Source organism: Andrena cerasifolii, chromosome 5 (genome assembly GCF_050908995.1).
Source record: "Andrena cerasifolii isolate SP2316 chromosome 5, iyAndCera1_principal, whole genome shotgun sequence".
NCBI lineage: Eukaryota > Metazoa > Arthropoda > Insecta > Hymenoptera > Andrenidae > Andrena > Andrena cerasifolii.
Window position 1 is genome coordinate 1,011,836 of NC_135122.1, and position 20,244 is coordinate 1,032,079.

A 20,244-nucleotide genomic window follows, 5' to 3' on the forward strand; every position below is an offset into this window, starting at 1 on the left:
CACCCTATCCCCTCCAAGAAATCCCACTCTTAAAGTGGCCATACCAATGCGCGGTGGCGCGCCGCAGTACACTGGCGCAATGGAAAAGCATACATCTCAACTCCTATCTGCGATTTTGATCGCGCGCGGCTACGGCAGATTGCTATGCAATCTATGCGCGTCTGCTCCAGGAGCAACCTAGGTTACTGGAGACGCAACACAATGGGACGAGTGTCTGTTTTCCGCCATTATGGCAGAATCTCCTAGCCGTCCGGTGACCTGTGGCTGCCATTCGCTCGACTCCTCCAGGAGCAGTCTAGCGACTGGCCGCCCCGCGGCCCATCGTCACAATGGGACAGAATCCCCAGAAATAAGGAAACAAGTCAGAATTCAAAAGTTATGGAATTATGTTTTTTATATATTTTTTGTAACCTATATATTATTATATGAGCTCTTAAAGAAGGTAAAAATATCATGGCGGCTACTTCTGATGTATGTGTAAACATGTGTCTAAGTTTGTATGTTTTAGTGCAGAATTTTAAATCGAGTCTTTTAAATTTTGGTGATATAAAAGGAAAATATTTTTTGGGGATCGAAATGAGTAGTACCTATCGATTCTGCAAAGTAATAGGAAATAATTAGTTCCGTACAGTACTTTTTCCATAAGAAACCCATTGAAAAATTACCAGTAATTATTGGCTGTTTAGTTACTTTCCGGGAACTTCCAGCAAATTTCTTTTCTGTTGTATAATCAACACATATTTGTCTTTGCAACTGCGAAAAAAAACATTTGGAAATATTTGCCAATAATGAAGTAATTACCTGTATTCTATATCGTACAGTGGGACTGAATCCCAAGAAATAGGGGGAAAATGCAACATCCCATTTTTCGCACTGAAAATGCTGAATATTATTAAGGAAGTTCATAAAAAGAGTGTTAATATAAACTGATACGAAGGTTTGACGTTATATAAATAAATAACGTCAATAATTCCAATAAAACTAAAACAATTAGATAAATATACGTACATGTTATCCCGGTACCGATATACTAAATGGATATTGTTCACAAAGTGTTAATACATTCCTACGAAATAATACAATATTTGGACAACCTTCCAATCGGCTAATTGGGTGAAGAGATCCAAGAAGCCAGAAATAAAGATTTTAAAATGTATAGAAAAGTTTGTACGCCCAAAATATTCTCATTGCAATACACACGAAGATGTTTTAAACTTTTTATCGACTTCTTCAGATCCAGCACTTATAGGAAGGCAAATCACGGATAGAGCGTGATCAGGTGGTCACTCAATAACTGAGGAGAATAATATGTATAGTCCTTTAATAAAAATTGATCTCGCACGGGACGGTTTCTCCAGCCAACGTCTTTCGTCGGTCGCCAACAGAGAACTGCATCAAACGCAGTCAAAAATCTCCTCAACGGCTACATGACTCAGCCATCACGCCGCCAATACGCCATCGATGGTCGCTCGCTGTCTCGCTTGTTTATGGCACGGCTTGTAACCATACCCCTAAACTAACAGTCCTTCAAAGCGGTCGGCCGACGATCGGCCAACTGTATGGCTAATCTCCCTTCGCTCGACACTATCGTCATCAAAACATGCCTACAGTTCGTCCATCCTGACATTTTAGCCGTCCCGGCTAAACCTTGACATAACTAAGTAATACAATGAAATAGGTACTAACCCACAGCAATACAATATATGATAAAAGATATATGATGCAACACACAAATGTGGTGTATTATTATAAACATAAAATTATTACCGATATTAAATATAATCTTATAATTAGATATAGCAAACTTCCTTCAGTTAACTTCCAATAACTCAAATTACGATGCAATATAAGGTTTCATGTTATCAGGTGCTACTATCCCATTGTAAGGAATTTGAATTACCTGAAACCCGTCGATATTGCCAACTACATAATCACCCTCGCTACACACAGATGCATCCTTTCGCTTTTTGTTATATTGTCTTTCATTAATTAACTGATTCTTCTCAATGTTCTTTGACGCATTTTCCCGTAGTACTTCTAAATTCCTTTCCTCATCCGACTCTCGCTCCAACAACAATCGCACACAATCATTTACTTCCCCGAACTGATTTATCCCAAATAACAATCGACTTGGAGTTTCCTTCGTCGTTCGGCAAACCGTATTATTAAGGGCATATTCAATTTGTTCGAGCACTCGATCCCATTTTTGTGGAGTTTCACACAGTTTCGCAATCATGGGTGTTACTGTTCGATTGTAACGCTCGACTTGACCGTTAGCGCGAGGAGTACCAACCGCAATTAAAACCTGTTCAATCTTTCCCGCTTCCAAAAAATCTTTAAACGCATTGAAAGTAAACGCAGTCCACCGATCCATAATCATCCGCTTTGGTTTACTATAGGCTCTAAAATACTCTTTCAAATGCTTAATTGATTCCTCGGATTTAGTCGATTTACACGGAAACAATCTCAAAAACTTTGTAAACGCGTCGATTACAGCCAGCACATGCTTGTACCCCTTTCCCGTTTTTTCAAGAGGTCCTAGATGATCTATATGAACTGTATGAAACGGTAACCCTTCTTTTGCGATACTGTGTAAATAGCCCTTCTGCTTCCCATTAAGTGGAGAAAATTCGATGCAACGCAAACAATTTGCAATATATTCCTTCACCTTTTGTCGCAATTTCGGGAACCAGTAAATTTTTGTCACATTACTAATAACCTTATCCAGACCAACATGACCCAAGTCACCATGACATGTACGAATTACATTATCCTCCATTGAACGTGGTACATAAAAAAACAATTTTTTCAGTTTATCTTTCCGATACACTAAACCGTCGCGCAATTAAAAAAACTTCATTTCCGTTTTCTCCAATTTCTCACGTATTTTACAGATCTCCTCGTCCCGATCTTGGCATATCGAGAGAGTTTGTTCAAAATTATTGCCCTCAATCACCAATACCCCATAACATCTACTGAGCGCATCGACATGGCTCATTCTTTTCCCCGGTCGATGTTGTATCTCGTACTCATAATCCTGCAGAAACATCGCCCAACACGAAATTCGAGGGTTTACGTTTTTATTTTTACTCAAAGTTAAACGAAAACTGTCACAATCTGTGATTACCTTGAATGGTATCCCGCCCAAGTAAATTTGAAAACGTTTTATCGCGTTTACCACTGCGAGGCACTCAAGCTCGAAACTGTGATATATCGATTCCGCGGGCGACGTGCGCTGACTAAAACATGATATTGGCCTAAAAAGATCATCTACTTGCTTCTGCAGAAGAATAGCCCCAAACCCTAACGCGCTTGCGTCACAATGCAATTCCGTCTCTAATGTAGGTGAATAAATCGCCAAAATGGGTTTCTCCGACAAGTGCCTTTTCAAAGTCTCAAATGCCTCGTTTTCAATCGCCCCAAATGTAAATTTAGCATCTTTCTTGACCAAGCCATATAATGGTTTTGCAATTATTAAAAATACCTCCTTCGCATTACGCGGAACCGGATAATTAATTACTGCCGCAATATTACTGTCTCTCGGCCGGATCCCCTCCGCACTAACGTGATACCCCAAATAATCAACCTCGGTTTGAGCGAAAAAACACTTGTCCAGTCGGAAGGTTAAACGATATTGCCCCGCCACCCGGAAAACTTCGCGCAAAATTTCCAATGTTCCTCCAAAATCTCCGTTCCTATGAAAAAAATCATCGAAAAATGGCATCATTTTCCCTTCTCTAATGGAAACTGCAAAAACTTTCTGTACAAACCTATGAAACACTTTTGGTGCAATAGTCAAACCAAAAGGACAGTATAAAAATTCAAATTGCCCCAGAGGAGTCACGAATGACGTATACTTAAGGGGGCCGTCTCCTTTTTGTTATGGTCCGAATCGATCGAAGTGCCCTTGTAAACAGACGGACCCTAATGAAACTACTGCGGTCGGTAAAAAGAAGTTGTACAATGGTGACATCTACCGGTACTCTACGTAGACGAATTTTTGACAGCATAGTTGCCGCATGTTCTGTTGTCTCCGTCTCTGCCGCGCTGTTTCCACAGCTCCTTCTATTGAGAAGCTTGGAGGAATACGGCACGAGAGCTGCGTCTAGGCAGCGATCGCCGGGCTCCATGTACCGCTGATGAAGGGGGGAACATCGACAGGAGCGGTGGTTATGTGTGAGGAACTGCGGTGCGTCAGTCACGCACACATAACCACCGCTGTAGGTGTTTCCTCGTGCATCAGCTGTAGCTGGAGCCCGCCAATTCCTGCGTCTAGCATCAGAGCCTTGCTGAACGTAAAGGAGGATAGCACTATTGAAAGATAGAGAGGTTGAGTAGTGAAGTTAGGAAACATGTCAATGAAACAATACTAATTTAGTATTTATTTATACATAGAACGATGCAATACTTTGTATAATTAATGTGCAAATTCAAAGCATACAATTTGTATAAGGTACATCACCGAAGTGTAACACGCCGATCGTAATGAAATTTATGAATGCTGTAATTCTTCTAAAAACATATGCCGCTTTTTTTTCATCTAACTATACATCAAATTATCTTTTATATCAACAAGAATTGTCTGTTTCAATAATAGTTTTGTACGTGGTTTTCTTCGGAATTGTTATTCCACGGTTGTAAAAATTTATCAATATAAACCAGAGTTCAGTACTAACAATACTGATATTTGGGAATGTCCCATTAAACGATTTTATTTAGCTACGATCCTCTGTTTGTTTGTTTGTTTGATTCAAATCTGGAAACTCAATTTTAAGCCACTTCCAACCATCCAATTCCCTCGAAACTTTGCAGAGGTGCGTAGTTTGGTTGACAATACAAAATTATGAAAAAACTCCGAGTGGGTGAAAAAATTACCTAGTCACCAAGAAATAATAACCCATAACAATAAATCAACCATTCTTCAAGCAAACTGTTAAACTGCGTACAGCAATAAGAGTAATGTAAATCCACAAACACTAAAAACTAGAAAAAGTATATTAAAAAATTTATAATAAACGATTTTATGAAAAATGCATTAAAAACTAAAAAATAATTATTTTCTTATACTACAATTTCGATGGTGTATTTTCACATAAAATCGTGGAGCAGGATATCTCGCAACAAATTCATTTCGACACTTGAGGCTATACTAAATTGATTCATATTCTGTTATGAAATATCCTGAACCACGTTTTTATTTAAAGTTGAAAAACACCATCGAAATTGTAGCACAACACTAGAAGTATTTTTTAGTTGTTAGTGCCTTTTTGACGAAATCGTTTAACAGAACATTTTTTTATATATTTTTTGTTTCTAATCAAGTTATAGTGATTACAATAAATCAATCCAATACCTGCAATCAACTACCTGTAAAAGAAAATTTGCAGTTTAGCGATATTTTTGTAAAAGGACTTAGTGCCGTGTTTCGACCCCAAATGCCCCACTGTGCGCCGCCGAACAGCCCAAATCCTCGCTGGTCGGGACCGGCGCGGCGTTTAGCTCGTATCGCGAGCAGAGCCCTAATTCTCAGTGTTCGTTTCTCGCTTCTTTTTAGCTGATAGGGGGAGCGAGATGGAACGCTTTGCCTGCGCGACGATCGCGCACGGAGAGGACGGAGTGTCAGGCGTCCGAAAGACGGAGCGAGACAAACAACATCTCGTCGTCTATCTCGCACCACCCTCGCTCGCTTTCAGTGCCTCTTGCTCGCTCTCGTTTCATGAGACAATACTGTAGTATCTTTTATTTGACTTTATCCAGATATTATCTTTGCCCATCTCTGTTCTCCAACTGCTTCGCCGTGATTCATTCAAGCCTCCTTGATGGAAAAATATTGATAGGGGAAATGCGGCAACAGCGCGATTCGACTCTCGATACGTCTCGGCAACTATGTCTTTCCTACATTTATCGGCTAGATTGGACTTCCACCGGTTTTGATGGTACAAGGCACGAATATACCATCAACGCCGGTGACGGAGAAACCTTGAAGCTTCATTCTGTCATTTTTCGGGCTGTCCTGAGTACACGATTCATAAATTCATTATTATTTCAACGTACGGTGCTTATTAGCGTTCAAACGGACCAGACCACCCTGCACGAAAGTCTACTGAAGGCAACTAAACCCGCAAAAACGTCCACCGTGCCGATTCCAGGACGAAAGTTGTAATTTACGGTTTGCTTACTACATCGCGTATACGCAGGCCCGGCGGAACCATGCGCCGCACAAGGGCGCCAGCCGAATGGGACGCTAAAAAAACTAGATCGTACGCTTAATAATAAAGGAATCTAACACCTCACATAAACTAAATATAAATGTAATTCTTTTAAATATATTAAATAGAAAACAAGTGCAAAAAATTGGGGACAACAAAATTTTTTTTGCACAAGGGCGCCAGCTAACCTCGCGTCGGCCCTGCCTACACGTCACGCTGGTGCTACATGGCTGCAGTGCACCATTAGCGCCACCAACGGAGAAGCCTTGAAGCTTCATTCGGACAGTTTTCGAGTCATAAATTCATTATTATTTCAAAGTGGGGTGCTTATTAGCGTTCAAACGCACCAGACCACCCTGCACAGATGTCTACTGAAGGCAACTGTACCCGCAAAAACTTCCTTCGGGCCGATTCCAGGACGAAAGTTGTAATTTACGATTTGCTTACTACACGCGTATACGTGCACGCTTTTCCTAGCTTGTGTGAGCGTACTCACACATTCAAAGGCCCGCGGAGACGGCCCCCTTAATCGAATCCTGAGCCATTTTCACATTATAGTATCCGTCTTTCAGATCAAGCGTCGTGAAGAATTTTTTGTTTTTTAACCGATCAATATTATCATCAATAAGCTGACTCGGAAAGTTGTCTTTTACCGTTATTTTGTTCATTTCGCGATAGTCTATGCAATGTCGTTTCTCACCGTTCTTTTTGATTACTAGAACTATCGGACTACCATAAGGTGACTCACTTGGTCGAATAATCTTTCTCTCTAGCAAATTATCCAAAATCACCTGTAATTTTTCTTTATCCGCAAAAGAAAGTCGCCTCGGTCGAAAACTAATTGGTTGCTCATGCTGCTATACAATTTTCATTTCAAAATCGGTTTCGAACACACTCGATTCCTTAACTTTAGTGTAATCCAGATTATACAGATCTTTAATCTTTTTAATTACTTCGTCATCAAGTTTCAAATTTATCTGTAAATTTTTCCGTGTCGTGTTCAGGTTATTAACACACTCAATGTTCATTGTCTGACTTATCCCGCAATCCAATTCGGTCGCCGGTGCTTCTTGCACTCTCCTCGTAACTACACGGTTTCCATTCAACATGACTTCAACCGACGAATGGGACGAAAAATCTCTTCCAAGTATGGCCATAAATGCCATTGTATCATCGGGTACAATATAAAATTTCAATTTAATCGGAACACCCTCAATTTCAACCACGTGATAAAAATTGCCCAGAATTTGCAAACGTGAACCGTTGATTCCGCAAAAGTCTTGTTCGGTTCCCGTTACCGGTGTTCGCGCATCAAGAGGTACAAAACTATTTTTAATTAGACTAATCGGCAATCCGGAGTCCAACATTGCGCTTATTGTATACTTACAACTATGTCCGCTTTTATCAAAAACAGTGTAACTCAACGAAACCATATACGGCGCACTGAGGACCTCTGGTTGCACCACGTTCGCCGACGTCGTTGCGCTGGGCTCCCCCGCCGTGCTGCTTTCCCCTCGCCGATTCGATGCTCGTTGTGGACAATCAGCTATACGATGCGACGTTGACCCACACTCGAAGCAGGTTCCTCGTTGCCTCTTCGGTTTTGGACATTTTGTAGAAATGTGCCCGACTTCCTGGCAATTGAAACATTTCACAGGCTTCCTCGGCGGCAGCGAAGAAACTTTTTCCTTTTCCTTGCCGCTACTGCCCTTAATCTCTTTTTTCTCCTTTGTATCCCGATCGGCTGATTTTCGCGCTTCCAGCGAAATTTTCTCAAGCGCTCCCAACAGCTCCCCCGTTGTCTTGAAACACATCATACGAGCATGATCTCGCAGCGGAACGTCTGGCACCCCGTCTATTAAATAGTCAACCACTTCTGCGCTCGGTATCGGTACTTGGTTTGCCAGGATTAATTTGTCGTGGTAATAATCCGTGAATTTTTCCCCAGATTTCCACGTCCTATCCTGAAATTCCTGGCGAAGCGCTACTTGAGTGGGTCGATAATCAAACATAATTTTCATTTCCCCTAACAAGTCGACAATTGTCAGGGTGAGGTGTTCCGCTTTCGAATGAAACCAACTCGCAGCGCGGCCCTTGAGTTTTGAGCTGATCAACACCCGCGATGCATTCTCGTGCAACTGGTATGACGTACGCAAAAGATCCACTTGCTGTTCCCATTTCCAGAAAGTATTATCGTTCCCGTCGAACTCACGCAGGAGGTCACCGATCACCCGTATGCTTAAATTATCGGTTGCCGTCCTCCGGGAATCCATACTCCCTGTACTTCCCGTTCTTGTCGAATCCGTCGATGGATTTCGCGAGCCTGCGGACTCTCGTCGGAAAAGTTCCACTTCTCTTTGCAGGATATCCCTTTCTCGCCGCAGTAGTTCCATTTCTCTACGAACAGGATCATCCAACTGCTGCTGTACCTCTGCTTGACTAACATGGAGGTGCCCCTCACTTCGAAGAGTCGTCGATTCTTCCGCCGCTGCTCTGCGTCGCGCTTCTTCGTCTCGAGCAGTTCGCTCGGCTACCCACGAATTTTCCTCCGCTATACTTTGCCAAATATTAGCATCACACTGCTCTAGTCTACTAATCAAGTCGGCCTTAGTACCCGTTGTTACTAAATTCCGCACACGCAAGAATTCTTTCAATTCTGCCACTGTATAATTGTACATGTTGCTCGGGAAACAAAATCCGACCGTGAACCAGAGTCAAATTCGAATCAATTCGCGCGACTACGCGTCATCCTCGTCCTCTGTCACAATTCACGTCGACCACAGCACAAACACAAATGTTTTTTCCCACAATACTGCCACAACACAATAGACAGTTCAATCCGTTCTATTTGGCACAAAGCTCACCATACCACTTCCCGTGATCACAATCGTTTTCTCCGTATTTTATCCCACTCCTGAATTATAGGAAGGCAAATCACGGATAGAGCGTGATCAGGTGGTCACTCAATAACTGAGGAGAATAATATGTATAGTCCTTTAATAAAAATTGATCTCGCACGGGACGGTTTCTCCAGACAAAGTCTTTCGTCGATCGCCAACAGAGAACTGCTTCAAACGCAGTAAAAAATCTCCTCAACAGCTACATGACTCACAGCTATCACGCCGCCAATACGCCATCAATGGTCACTCGCTGTCTCGCTTGTTTATGGCACGGCTTGTAACCATACCCCTAAACTAACAGTCCTTCAAAGCGGTCGGCCGACGATCGGCCGACTGTATGGCTAATCTCCCATCAATGAATAGCATGGCAACTACTGTCGATTTTAAAGTATTACGAATGTCTTTCGCAAAAGATTGAAAAGAATCAAGGGAGATGTGTCTTCAGCGTACTTTCTTCACTAATGTGACTTGTTCTACGTTGCAAGCAATCGACTTTAATTTTCTTAATTCTTAATGCTATGTCCTTTGACAAATTTTGGCGATTTACCTTATTTGACAAATTTCCAGAAACTTGTGCGAAAGAAGATGCTTCTCTGTCGAACCTTCTCCGGACAACTTCCAAGTCGGTGCGTCCCCTTCGTTTCTATAAGCTCTACATAAAAAGTCTATTAAAAAATTTTAGCGACTTACCTTGTTAATTTAGACAATAATTAGTGTCGTATTTAAAAAATGTTGACAACTTACCTTATTTGCCACTTGGCAGGTTATGATGCATTGACACTAGCTAGGATACGTTTACCTTGACAGATGTGCTTCTCACACCGCACACAGCACCTTAAAAGCGCCCATTTTCGGCATGTTTTCGGCCTCAGCGACTGAACGTTCCGATCTGTAACAAGGTGTCTTTAAGACACCTTTGGGATGCTGTGTAACTACACTGGCACCATCTATACAAAGTTTTAAAGGCGCCTTCAAGGCTCTTTTGAAGGACTTTCGACGGTCTTATAGGCGCTTTGGGGCGTCGCGTTGTTGGAAGCGTTGTCTTCCCCTCCCGAAAGCGAAGAGTGGGGGTCAGTCACGGAGCTGCTCCACGCTGCCCACGTATTCTCTCGACGACCAAGCACTTGTGCGCACGTACGGGCACAACGTGTGCATTTCTTTATAACCTCAAAATACAGTATTATTTTATTCCTCGACAACGAGTGATTATTATCCATCCCAATCTTCGACGTGCATCGCCTGCGGGAGTAGGGCCTCCTAGAATTATCTACGTGCCGGGTAACCCCTACATTGGTAACCCTGACGTGATATTACATCAGACTGTCAGAGACAGAATTTCGACGCCTCGCAGCGAGGACTTCGTAGCCGAGACCACGAGGCGTTCGCCTTCGTCCAGGCGCCTTTGAGGCGCCTTTAAGACGCCTGTCAGTCATAATCCAGGCCTGATTAAGGCGCCTTTAGGACGCCTGTCAGTCCTAATCCAGACCTGATTAAGGCGCCTTTAAGACGCCTGACAGTCGTAAGTCAGGCCTGTCAGGCGCCTCGAGCGCCTTGGACCAGGCGCCTGGACGGCGCCTTTAAGACGCCTGTGTGCTGTGTGGGTCTCTGTCTGGCTGTCACGTGACAACAATTTGTTACGCGATTGGACGAATGCTTCATCGAATGAACGACGTGCCTGAGAGACATTTTCTCACCCTTTCATATTCCCCTCTTGCCCACACTTGACGATGAGAAAATCTCTTAACATAAAATTCGGCAAATTGCAACTTTGCATTTAAATATCTCAGCTCATAAGGCACGTAGGAACAAAACGAAGACACCTTTCTGATGTAAATCAAACCCAAGCTACCCATTAAGATCATTCAAAATCTAATCGGATGAACCATTATTGAGATTCGATAATCGAAGAGTTCTTGATAGCTGGTCGTGGCGTAATATAGACACTGTGCTGTGTGTCTCGCCCTACGCATTTACTTGGCGCGAGACACTACCGTGTCTCTTGATTTAAAGTCAACTACTTCTAATTTGTCGTCCTATGCACCTTCTACCGTATTTGTTTTTTTTTTACAACTTTGTCGTCGTATTTCCTGTACGTAAGTATGCTTCTATAGTTCCTTGGAACTTATAGAACTATGTTTTATTAAAATTTCAGGTGTCGGAGGAATTATGAATATTACCACTTTCTACCACTCTATTTAGTTATCATAATGTACATCCCCCGTAATTTCACATAAACCACATCATATTTTAATTTGGCGTGGAATAAGCCATGGCTAATCTTTTCACGTTATGTAAATGTTATAAATATCTGTTTTAATAGATATAGTAGGTACATGTATATTGTATAATAGTTGATGGAACAATAGCGACATTCACTCATTGACAAACAAAACAAAATCGGGCACACAACTACAACATTATATTTATTTCTATTAATGCATATTATATAACAAACTGAGAAGAAAGAAATAAAAAAATAGAATTTAAAACCATCTCGCAGCGGCTCCGGTGAACAGTTTGCAGCAGTTTCGTGTGATAACCCAGGATGCAGGGAATGCAGCGGACTTCCAAGTGACGATAACAGCCCCTTCGGGGAATCGCGTGAAGGCGCACGTAGTGCCGACTCATGAGGGTTACCTAGTGAACTTTACACCGACAGAGCTTGGTGAATATTTCTTGGGAATTAGTTTCGGTGGAGAAGCAGTATCGAATCAGCCTTATCGATTGACATGTGTTCACGGGTCTGACCCTGGAAAGGTTCGAGCATCTGGGCCAGGGCTCTCGCATGGAATAGTACATAAACCAGCAGAGTTTGTAATCGATACTCGCGGAGCTGGGCAGGGAGGTCTCGGTGTCACCGTCGAAGGTCCTTGTGAAGCTGCCATTAATTGTCGAGACAATGGTGATGGAACGTGTTCAGTTGCGTACCTACCAACTGAAGTTGGCGAATACGGCATCAATATTACGTTTAACGATATTCACATTGCCGGCTCACCTTTCCAGGCAATCGTAGTAAAGGACACCGATGTGTCGAAGATCAAGGTCTCCGGGGATGGCATTCAACCGCACGGTACCGTGGATCGTGTTTTTATGAAATTCTGCTTTGATTGATGAATTCTGAGTGGCTATTTCTATCCCAAACATTGCAGTGAAAATGAATCGGACAGAATATCTCTAAGAAATTATAGCGACAAATGTGTTTTTCGTCTTGCGGTGAAAATGCATTTTTTTCTTTTAATAATTTATGAATTAATTTATCAAGTTTAATTATTTAGCTTAATGGAAAAGTAGTGGGTAAAGAAACAATTAATCTCCTGATGCATATTCAGGAATAAAACAGAACAAGAATAAGGCCATTGTTTCGCTTAAAATTAGTGTTTCTCATAATTACGCGGTAATTTTATGAACTTCAATATTTCTATGAGTTTAAATTCCAGCCTGATTTCTTGACATATGTTGTCAAGTTCGTGATTCTGAACAACAGTTCCCTCTAAACTTTTGGCACTCGGCTTTGGTTTACGAGATATTTGTAAAAAATTTACTTAACACTACGACTACCGACGGTTTCACAGCCGACGGTATTAATATTGGTTGAGGCTAGGTGAGTGCGGGCGGGGGGGGGGGCGCATGCGGGCTCGTAATGCATGGTAGCGACCCGATGTGAGGTTGGGGATGTTCAAAATGAAACTGCGGTTACGAGCATCGCGCGATGAGGCCAATATCGCTATTGCTGTCAAGATCATCATTCTGAACACTTCCCTTTAACCCTCGGTTGTCACACTAGATCAAATTGACCCTGCAATTTTTTTAAGCAAAAAACTATTTGTCGGACCTCTTATTGCTTCAAAGCATGATGACACTTTAAATGTTAAATTTCTACGATGGGCATATATTCTACAATGTTCAAACTTTATCTCAGAATTTTTGAGACTTAATTTAACAAATAGTTTTTAAATAAAAACTGGTTGAAAATTGGCAGGGTCACATTGACTCAGTGTGACAACGAAGTTAGAAAAAGTAGGTGTGACAACCGAGGGTTAAACTTTTTGGCGATCGGTTTTAGTTTACGAGATATTCGCATAAAACTTTAATTAACACTAGAATTACCGAGTTTAACACATACTCATATCAGTTCGCCACACCCTGACCTTGTCCCAACCAATACTAATACCGTCGCCTGTGAAACAGTCATCTGTATAGGCAGATTTCAATATACAATTATGCCAAGTTGTTTGCAAATATCTCATGAACCAAAGCCGAGCACTAAAATGTTTAGAGGGAAATATTGTGTGGAATGACAGCCTTGACAACATATGTCAAGGTCATTGAAATTGTTATTGAAAATGTTATAGGAACATAGGCCCACAAGTGCTTTATCAAAACCATTAAATGAGGACAGATCTTTGCCGTTAATAAAAGTACTAATCGTATTTATTAATGAGGGGAACATTCTATTGAGCATTTTCATTCCATGGTCATTCATACAGTATTTTCTCCATGAAGGTACATATATACATCCTTAATGTCTGCATTAATTTGGCACTTAAATCATATCAGTTTATAATTACTTTTATTATTCACGCAATAATATATGTCAACGTGTGTACAGGATGTTTCGTAACCGTTGGTACAAGTGTAAGGTGGTGATGCTATGTGAAAAAAATAAGTCAAAAGTATAAAATACAATTATGTCGTAATGCGTTCAGTTTTCGAGAAAATTGACTTTGACTTTCGACCGGGTACGCATGTACCACAGTACAGGTTTGGCCCCAAAGGGCAGGCTGAGATAAGAGATACATTTCTTGCCACAATTAATGAGAGCTCACAGTACGGGAGAAGCGTACCCCGTATCACAGCGTGCCCGGATGGGCACGAAAACAGAATCGCCGATGGCGGAAAACTGAATGAGTTATGACAAAATATGTATTTTTCTATATTTTCTACTTATTTCTATGTGTAGGATCATCAACAATTCGCTTTTATCGCCGAGTGCGGAACACGTTGTATGCAGCGTATCGCAAAATTGCGGGATAATCCTAAACATGCAATATCCTCATGCAAGAAGACATCGAAAATTTGTTTACCGTTTTCGTCACTTCTCCAGGCTTGTTAACTGTTTCGGCTCAAACTTCTTACAATTAGCTACGGCTGGACTTTCGGCGGAACTGTATCTCTGTACGGCAGAGTTCTAACAACAGCCTGAGCCACTATAGTGACGTACCGTTTAGAAAAATGACATTCACAGAAGCCACTGTAGTGGCGTACAGTAGCTGAAAGGTTAAACCGCTCAGCCCAGAAGTTTGTCCGCTAATATTCAACTGTTAATATCTCGCGAACAAAGCCATGGATCCCAAAACAGTAAAGGACTTTACGATGTCTTTTTGCATCAGGATATTGCATGTTCCGAATTGCCCTGCAATTTTGGGACATCATATATAGTTGCGGTGAAAGTTTAAGGGAATATGAAATAATTGAAAATCAATCGTTTAATAAATGAATAGAAAGCAGTTTCAAATGTTTAAATTTACAAAATATTTTGATAGACGTTATATGCAAGAACCACTTGGTTTATTCTTAGCCGATAATATCTTCCATCCGGTTCATTTTCTGACGCAGTGTAGGTGTTTATTTATGACCATAGGTATCTCGATAATTCATTTGATGAACCGAGTACTTTATTAATAAGTGTCAGAAATTATCACTACTTCCTTATAATACTTAATATGTGATTCTGAATATTTGAGTATATGAAGTCGGGATACCTATTTAAGTTGCATTTACGTTGCATGCAGTATGCATGTTTTTCGGTGTTTTTCATTTTTTTTTTACGTCTGGAAAACAGTACTTGTAATTACACAAAGTCATGTAAAAAATAGGTCGAAAAATTTAGGGAAATGTATCTACTACCCGTAAAACTAAACGGACAATTTCCAGTCAGCATCAAAATACACAGGTCTTACCCGATCAGTAGGTACGGAAATTAGTCTCAATGGAGTAGAAGTCCCGTATAGACTCATCCCGACAACTTTCTAAAGATTTATAAGTCATCCCTACAATCTTTCAGGACGGACAATGAGACAACCAACCGACTTTTTTGGCCGTTTGGAATAAGTGCCCAAGGGGGTGATACAACATGTTAACAGCTACCAATGCAGTAGTCCTCTATATGTATACCCGATGATAGGACCTACTTACAATTAGTACCAGGTCTATAGGAGCGGTTACTACATATTTAGCACTTCACTATTTCATGCTTGACAGGATCCTTGATTTAACCCTTCACCAAGTAGAGTGAACGAAACACATTTAAGGGCGCGTTCATAGCGATTGTTCTATTTACCTCAAACAAAGAAACTAAAATTTTTTGTTTGGAAATTGCGCAAATAGTAAAGTTCAGTGCGGAGGAAACTCTGCAAAATTCTCAAAATTGCGGTAGTTTGAAGAAAAGTGTAGTTTCGTCAAAATCGATTACATCGTAGAGTGTCCCGTAGACATTTCGTAGCGTGCGTCTGAAAATCCCATACAGGGCCAGCAAGGTATGCACAGACAGAGGTTCGTGGTAAAATAACAAGTATAGGCCCGGATGTGGAAACCAGGCGTTAGGCGCGTTTGGTTCGGGGCTCGGCTCAGGTCTGGACACATCCTAACATTTTCATTATCAACGATGTATTTTCACGCCCAGGAATTTTTATCTGGTACACGGTTTTGACGTCAGTTCCCCCGATAATTTCTAAAAAGCGATAAATTGTCTGAAGGTCCCATAATGTTTGGTTTGCATCACGTGCAGTAGAACGTGATAAATTTCAGGGTGTTAGCTTGCCTGATGACAAGTGGGCCCTGTGGGCCCCTGATGAAATGGGCCCACTTAAACATTAGACAATATCTTAAAAATGTTAATGATCTATTAGTAGCTGGAAAATATAATAGATGCTCCAATATTATTACTGTATGCAACTAAAGTTTACGATTTAACTAACTTTTACACTAAAATGTATAGTTATGGGTGGGCCCCCTTTCTCCTCACAACTAACATTTTTAGACCCAGCACGCCACTGGCCAAGCATAAAATTTCGTTGGCGCCGCCACGTTCACAGAACGCTCCTAGTAGACTCTTGAAGTGTTTTAACATTGGAGAGTCAGCTCAGATTCTCCTGTGAAGATATTATATGGTTCGGGAGAGTCACTCATTGAAAAAGCTCCACGCCCTGGGGGGCGCGGGTTAGGTAGTAGGGCAAGATAAACCTTCCCTTTCTGTCCACAGATCAGCGAAAATAGTGGTAAACCTATGAGGCTTATCCAGGTTGAACTTCCTTTCATCGTTATGTATTAAAAACTTGGGATTAATCTTCTCCGGATTAATTTTTACAAAATGAAATGGGAACTCGATACCATGGTGATTAGATAGTGTTTTCCTTTGAGTATTTTAAGTACTTATGTTTTAATCTATTTTTGGACTAGAATTGAATAACACCTTAATTAAAATGTCGGCAATTTTTACATAAAAAAATACACCTCACCGATTTTGGTGAAATTTAAATATGTTGCAAAACCCAACATTTTGAAGAACATTTTCCTATACATGTTACCGGCGCTCGGTCTTAGTTTCCACGATATTCTCGAAAAACTGTTGCTACTACTACAATGTATTCAGCCGCATATCTACCTACAATACGGGCCCATGGCAGCGTATGCGTCAGCATGGGACAAAACAAATGATAAAGCTGATGAATTTTTCGAGATATTCCAAAAAATCGTTGATGGGTAGGCGGCCGAGGCCACATTAGACCAGCGGCCCCCGCGGGGGCCGCTCCTTTTGAGACATTTAAGATAAAACAAATATGTAAATCTCTTAAGATTTGCCCCCCTCCCCCTTTACGGGGCCGTAATTAATTTAGATTTTTTCGGTGTGGTGTCAGGTTAGTAAAAGAAAAGGTAATTATTTACTTTAGGGTTTCATGGCGGTAACATGTAGAGGAAAAAGTTGTTAAAAATCATGCCACCAATAACATATTTCAAGGTCATCGAAATGTGTGCCCTTCGGTGAAGTGTATCCTTTTATGCATAGTTACAATAGAAATGGAATAATAAATAATTAACTTTAATATTTTTTTGGTAATTATTTACTTCAGGGTTTCATCATGGAATCTGATCAAAATTATATATGTTGTTCGGGGCATGACTCTGAATATCTTCTTCCTATACGTATTGCCGCCGCTCGAATTTTGTTTTGGAGATATTCATAAACATAATCCAAGGCCATTAAAATCGGTCAGGTGTACTCTTTTAAACATAATTAAACATTATTAAAATATCATACAACCTGGGATGATGTGATTTGACTTTGAGAAATATATCTGAAAACTGCCAATTTCACAATGGTTACGTCAGCTCCACATTATGGTTTATCTGCACGCATCTTTTGCGTACACACTTCGATTCCCATTCTTAGCAAGTTGCACTTGCATTTGCACTTTCTCTTTGTGTTAGTTCACCGCGGTGAAAACTAAGAATCTGGTGTCTTCTAACAGCAGTGAGCTCCTCGCCATGGCGTATTACTGACACATACAATTAAAGAACTGAAACGAATATTTGGTTAAAAGAGGGACACAAGTATGATAGTACAATATACACTGCACTAAGGTCGGCGCCAGATATATTGGCCGGGGAGTTTCGTGAGGGGTATTCTCCCACCATATCGTTTGCCTGTTCGGTGCTCCTTTTCTTAATGCTCTCACTCTCTTTCTCTCTCTCTCTCTCTCTCTCTCTCTCTCTCTCTCTCTCTCTCTCTCTCCCTCTCTCTCTCTCGAGCTACGCCTGCTCGTCGGGTGGTAGGGATATAGTGCCCGTAAGGTACGCACACATGCAGCAAATCATCCCCACCACTTTAACTACATAGACGGGACACGATTCCGAGCGGTCGTTTCTCACTTCTTTCTTGCCGAAGACGAGAGCGAGATGGAATGAAAGCGAGTCTAAACGCTCATACCCGGCGCGTACGCAAAGGACAGAGTATCAGGCGTACGAAAAACGGAGTGAGACAAAGTATGTATCAACGCGTCATCTGTCTCGTACCGTTCCGCGCTTGGTTTCAGTTCCTCTGATTCGCTCTCGTTCCACCTCGCTTTCACCTTCGCAGAACAAGAATGGGCCAGAAGTAGTGGGGGTAGCGCCAAGCTTCTGATATGTAGGCCAAACTGAGTTCTTAGCGTAGAAATCCATACATCAGAATAGGTGTGCGTTAGGTCCGAAAAATTCAGGAGTTTTATTAGTCAGAACATTGATTCTTTCTCGATAAATTCATCTCGTAGTGGTCTACGCATAGCTGCGTAACGCACTCAACTACTACGTATGAAACGACTACTAAGAATAAACAACAGCCATACAGCTACATTACAGGCGGAGCCGAGCAGCGCTCACGTTACCCCACCATACCCTTCGGGGGCCAAGCAACTCCAACTGAGAAATCCACGATCGTTAGATAGTGGTGGTTGATTTCTCCTCGATCGCTGCTCGCGAAAACGAACTCACCGGCCGATATATTTGACCCCGACCTTAGCTACCGTTTGTTGTTCAAAGGTGACGACTATACATCATGAACGCATATTTATTTTATAATAATGTGAGTGATTTTTTTTTATAGAAGTTTGGTGTTTTCTGTTGAGTAATGTACAATTCACGATCGCAGCTTGTACTACAACGTGTCTCAAGAGTCATAAAACTTTATTATTCAAAATATCTAAGCAAAAATACTTGAATCTCCATTATTCACACCACTGTGTAGTGATTTCCTCAACTTATATTTTGATTAATCACTGATTGTTTAGGTGTTGTTTATACGTGAACACTTTTTTCTTTATTTTGTGAATAATAAATGTGTTTTTTATACGTACGTTGCATTTTTGCGTGTGTTAAATTAATTACTTGTCGTTTGTTAACTTTCCCGTTAAATTACAATCATAAAAATTCAAATGATTATTACAAATGAATTGAGAATTGTTAAATTTGCGATCTTTTAATAGAATGATATTTATATTACTTACAATTAGACCTAATATTGTATACCGACAAATGTAAGCTCTGCTTAAATAATTTGTGCTGTACTGTCACAAGTTGGAAATGATGCGTAGATTTGCCGTCCACTGCTCCATAGTGAGGAACGATGTGGCTAGCACGTGCATTGATTTGAACGATAAATACATTTTCTGTTACATTATTATTTTACATTGCGTTTTTAATTTTTATAACAATTTGCCGATTTTAATGAGGCATTACTGTTGCATCACAATAATGAATGCGCGAAACCAAGGTATGTAGTCATTTAAATCTACGACATCCAATTTTTCGTTTAGAGTATTATGGTATGAAGGCACTTTATCGGAACAGCAATTTGTTAGTTAATCGAATCGATTAATGACTACAATTAATATTATTATTATTTAACTATTATAATTAAAGGCGCACTCGTGCTGATAAATAATAATGAATATAGTAGGTATTATTAAACTATTGGTGTCTTATTATGGAACATATTGAACTCGCCCACGCCGATTTTGACGAAATTTTTGTGACAAGAAGTCTGTAGTTCTTAGACAAATATTTAACACATACTTTTTCTATTGCCAATCATCTATACCAGGCATGTCCAACTATCCCCTTTCAGGGCGCGGGCACACGTATTCCTCAGCTCAAGTCCGTTCAAGGTCAAGCGAATTCTACAACGGAGTGGGAAGCAGGTGAAATAGTGGGAGCGGAGTGTTTATATACTACACAGTTGCAAGCTTGCCAAGCAACATTGCACAGTTGTAACGAACCCACGCACGGTCTCTGCGTTAACAGGGTATCCCACTACGAGATCTTTTACCGAGAAGTGAGGACTGGGTCCGGGCGGGCTTGTCCGTGGTTGAAAACAACTGCTCTAGAGAGCATTTCTTAAGCATCCCTGATTTCGACTGAAAAGTCGAAAGCAGACCCCAATGTTGGGGGTCTAAAATGTATTTTATCAAATATTTCGGGAACTATTTGATGTAGGAGAAATTTTTCATTAAATTGTGTACTTTTGAAGAAGAAATTCAGTTACCTAAACAACTTTTAAAAAAAAATTATTTCTTTAAACGATATACTAACAATTAACATTT

General features: G+C 40.8%; 2 protein-coding genes and 1 long non-coding RNA gene across 6 annotated transcripts in view; 1 reads left to right on the forward strand and 2 right to left on the reverse strand.

The window, feature by feature from the left end:
- Positions 1 to 20,244, forward strand: part of LOC143369378 (filamin-A-like) — a 446,998-nt gene that overhangs the window by 223,262 nt on the left and 203,492 nt on the right. For 2 of the 4 annotated variants that reach the window (XM_076813239.1, XM_076813240.1), the window contains one exon: positions 11,610 to 12,179. The exons of the other annotated variants lie outside the window; for them this stretch is intronic. In XM_076813239.1, the coding sequence (XP_076669354.1) occupies positions 11,610 to 12,179 (570 nt within the window). The remainder of the gene's footprint in view (positions 1 to 11,609; positions 12,180 to 20,244) is intronic. 4 annotated transcript variants of the gene reach the window in all.
- The window catches only part of LOC143369405 (uncharacterized), a 263,714-nt gene that overhangs the window by 84,870 nt on the left and 158,600 nt on the right, over positions 1 to 20,244 (reverse strand). The gene's annotated exons all lie outside the window — the stretch shown is intronic.
- LOC143368757 (uncharacterized) lies at positions 7,067 to 8,983 on the reverse strand. Its single transcript, XM_076811814.1, has one exon. The coding sequence runs from the start codon at positions 8,885 to 8,887 to the stop codon at positions 7,067 to 7,069; it is 1,821 nt and encodes a 606-aa protein (XP_076667929.1). The 5' UTR covers positions 8,888 to 8,983.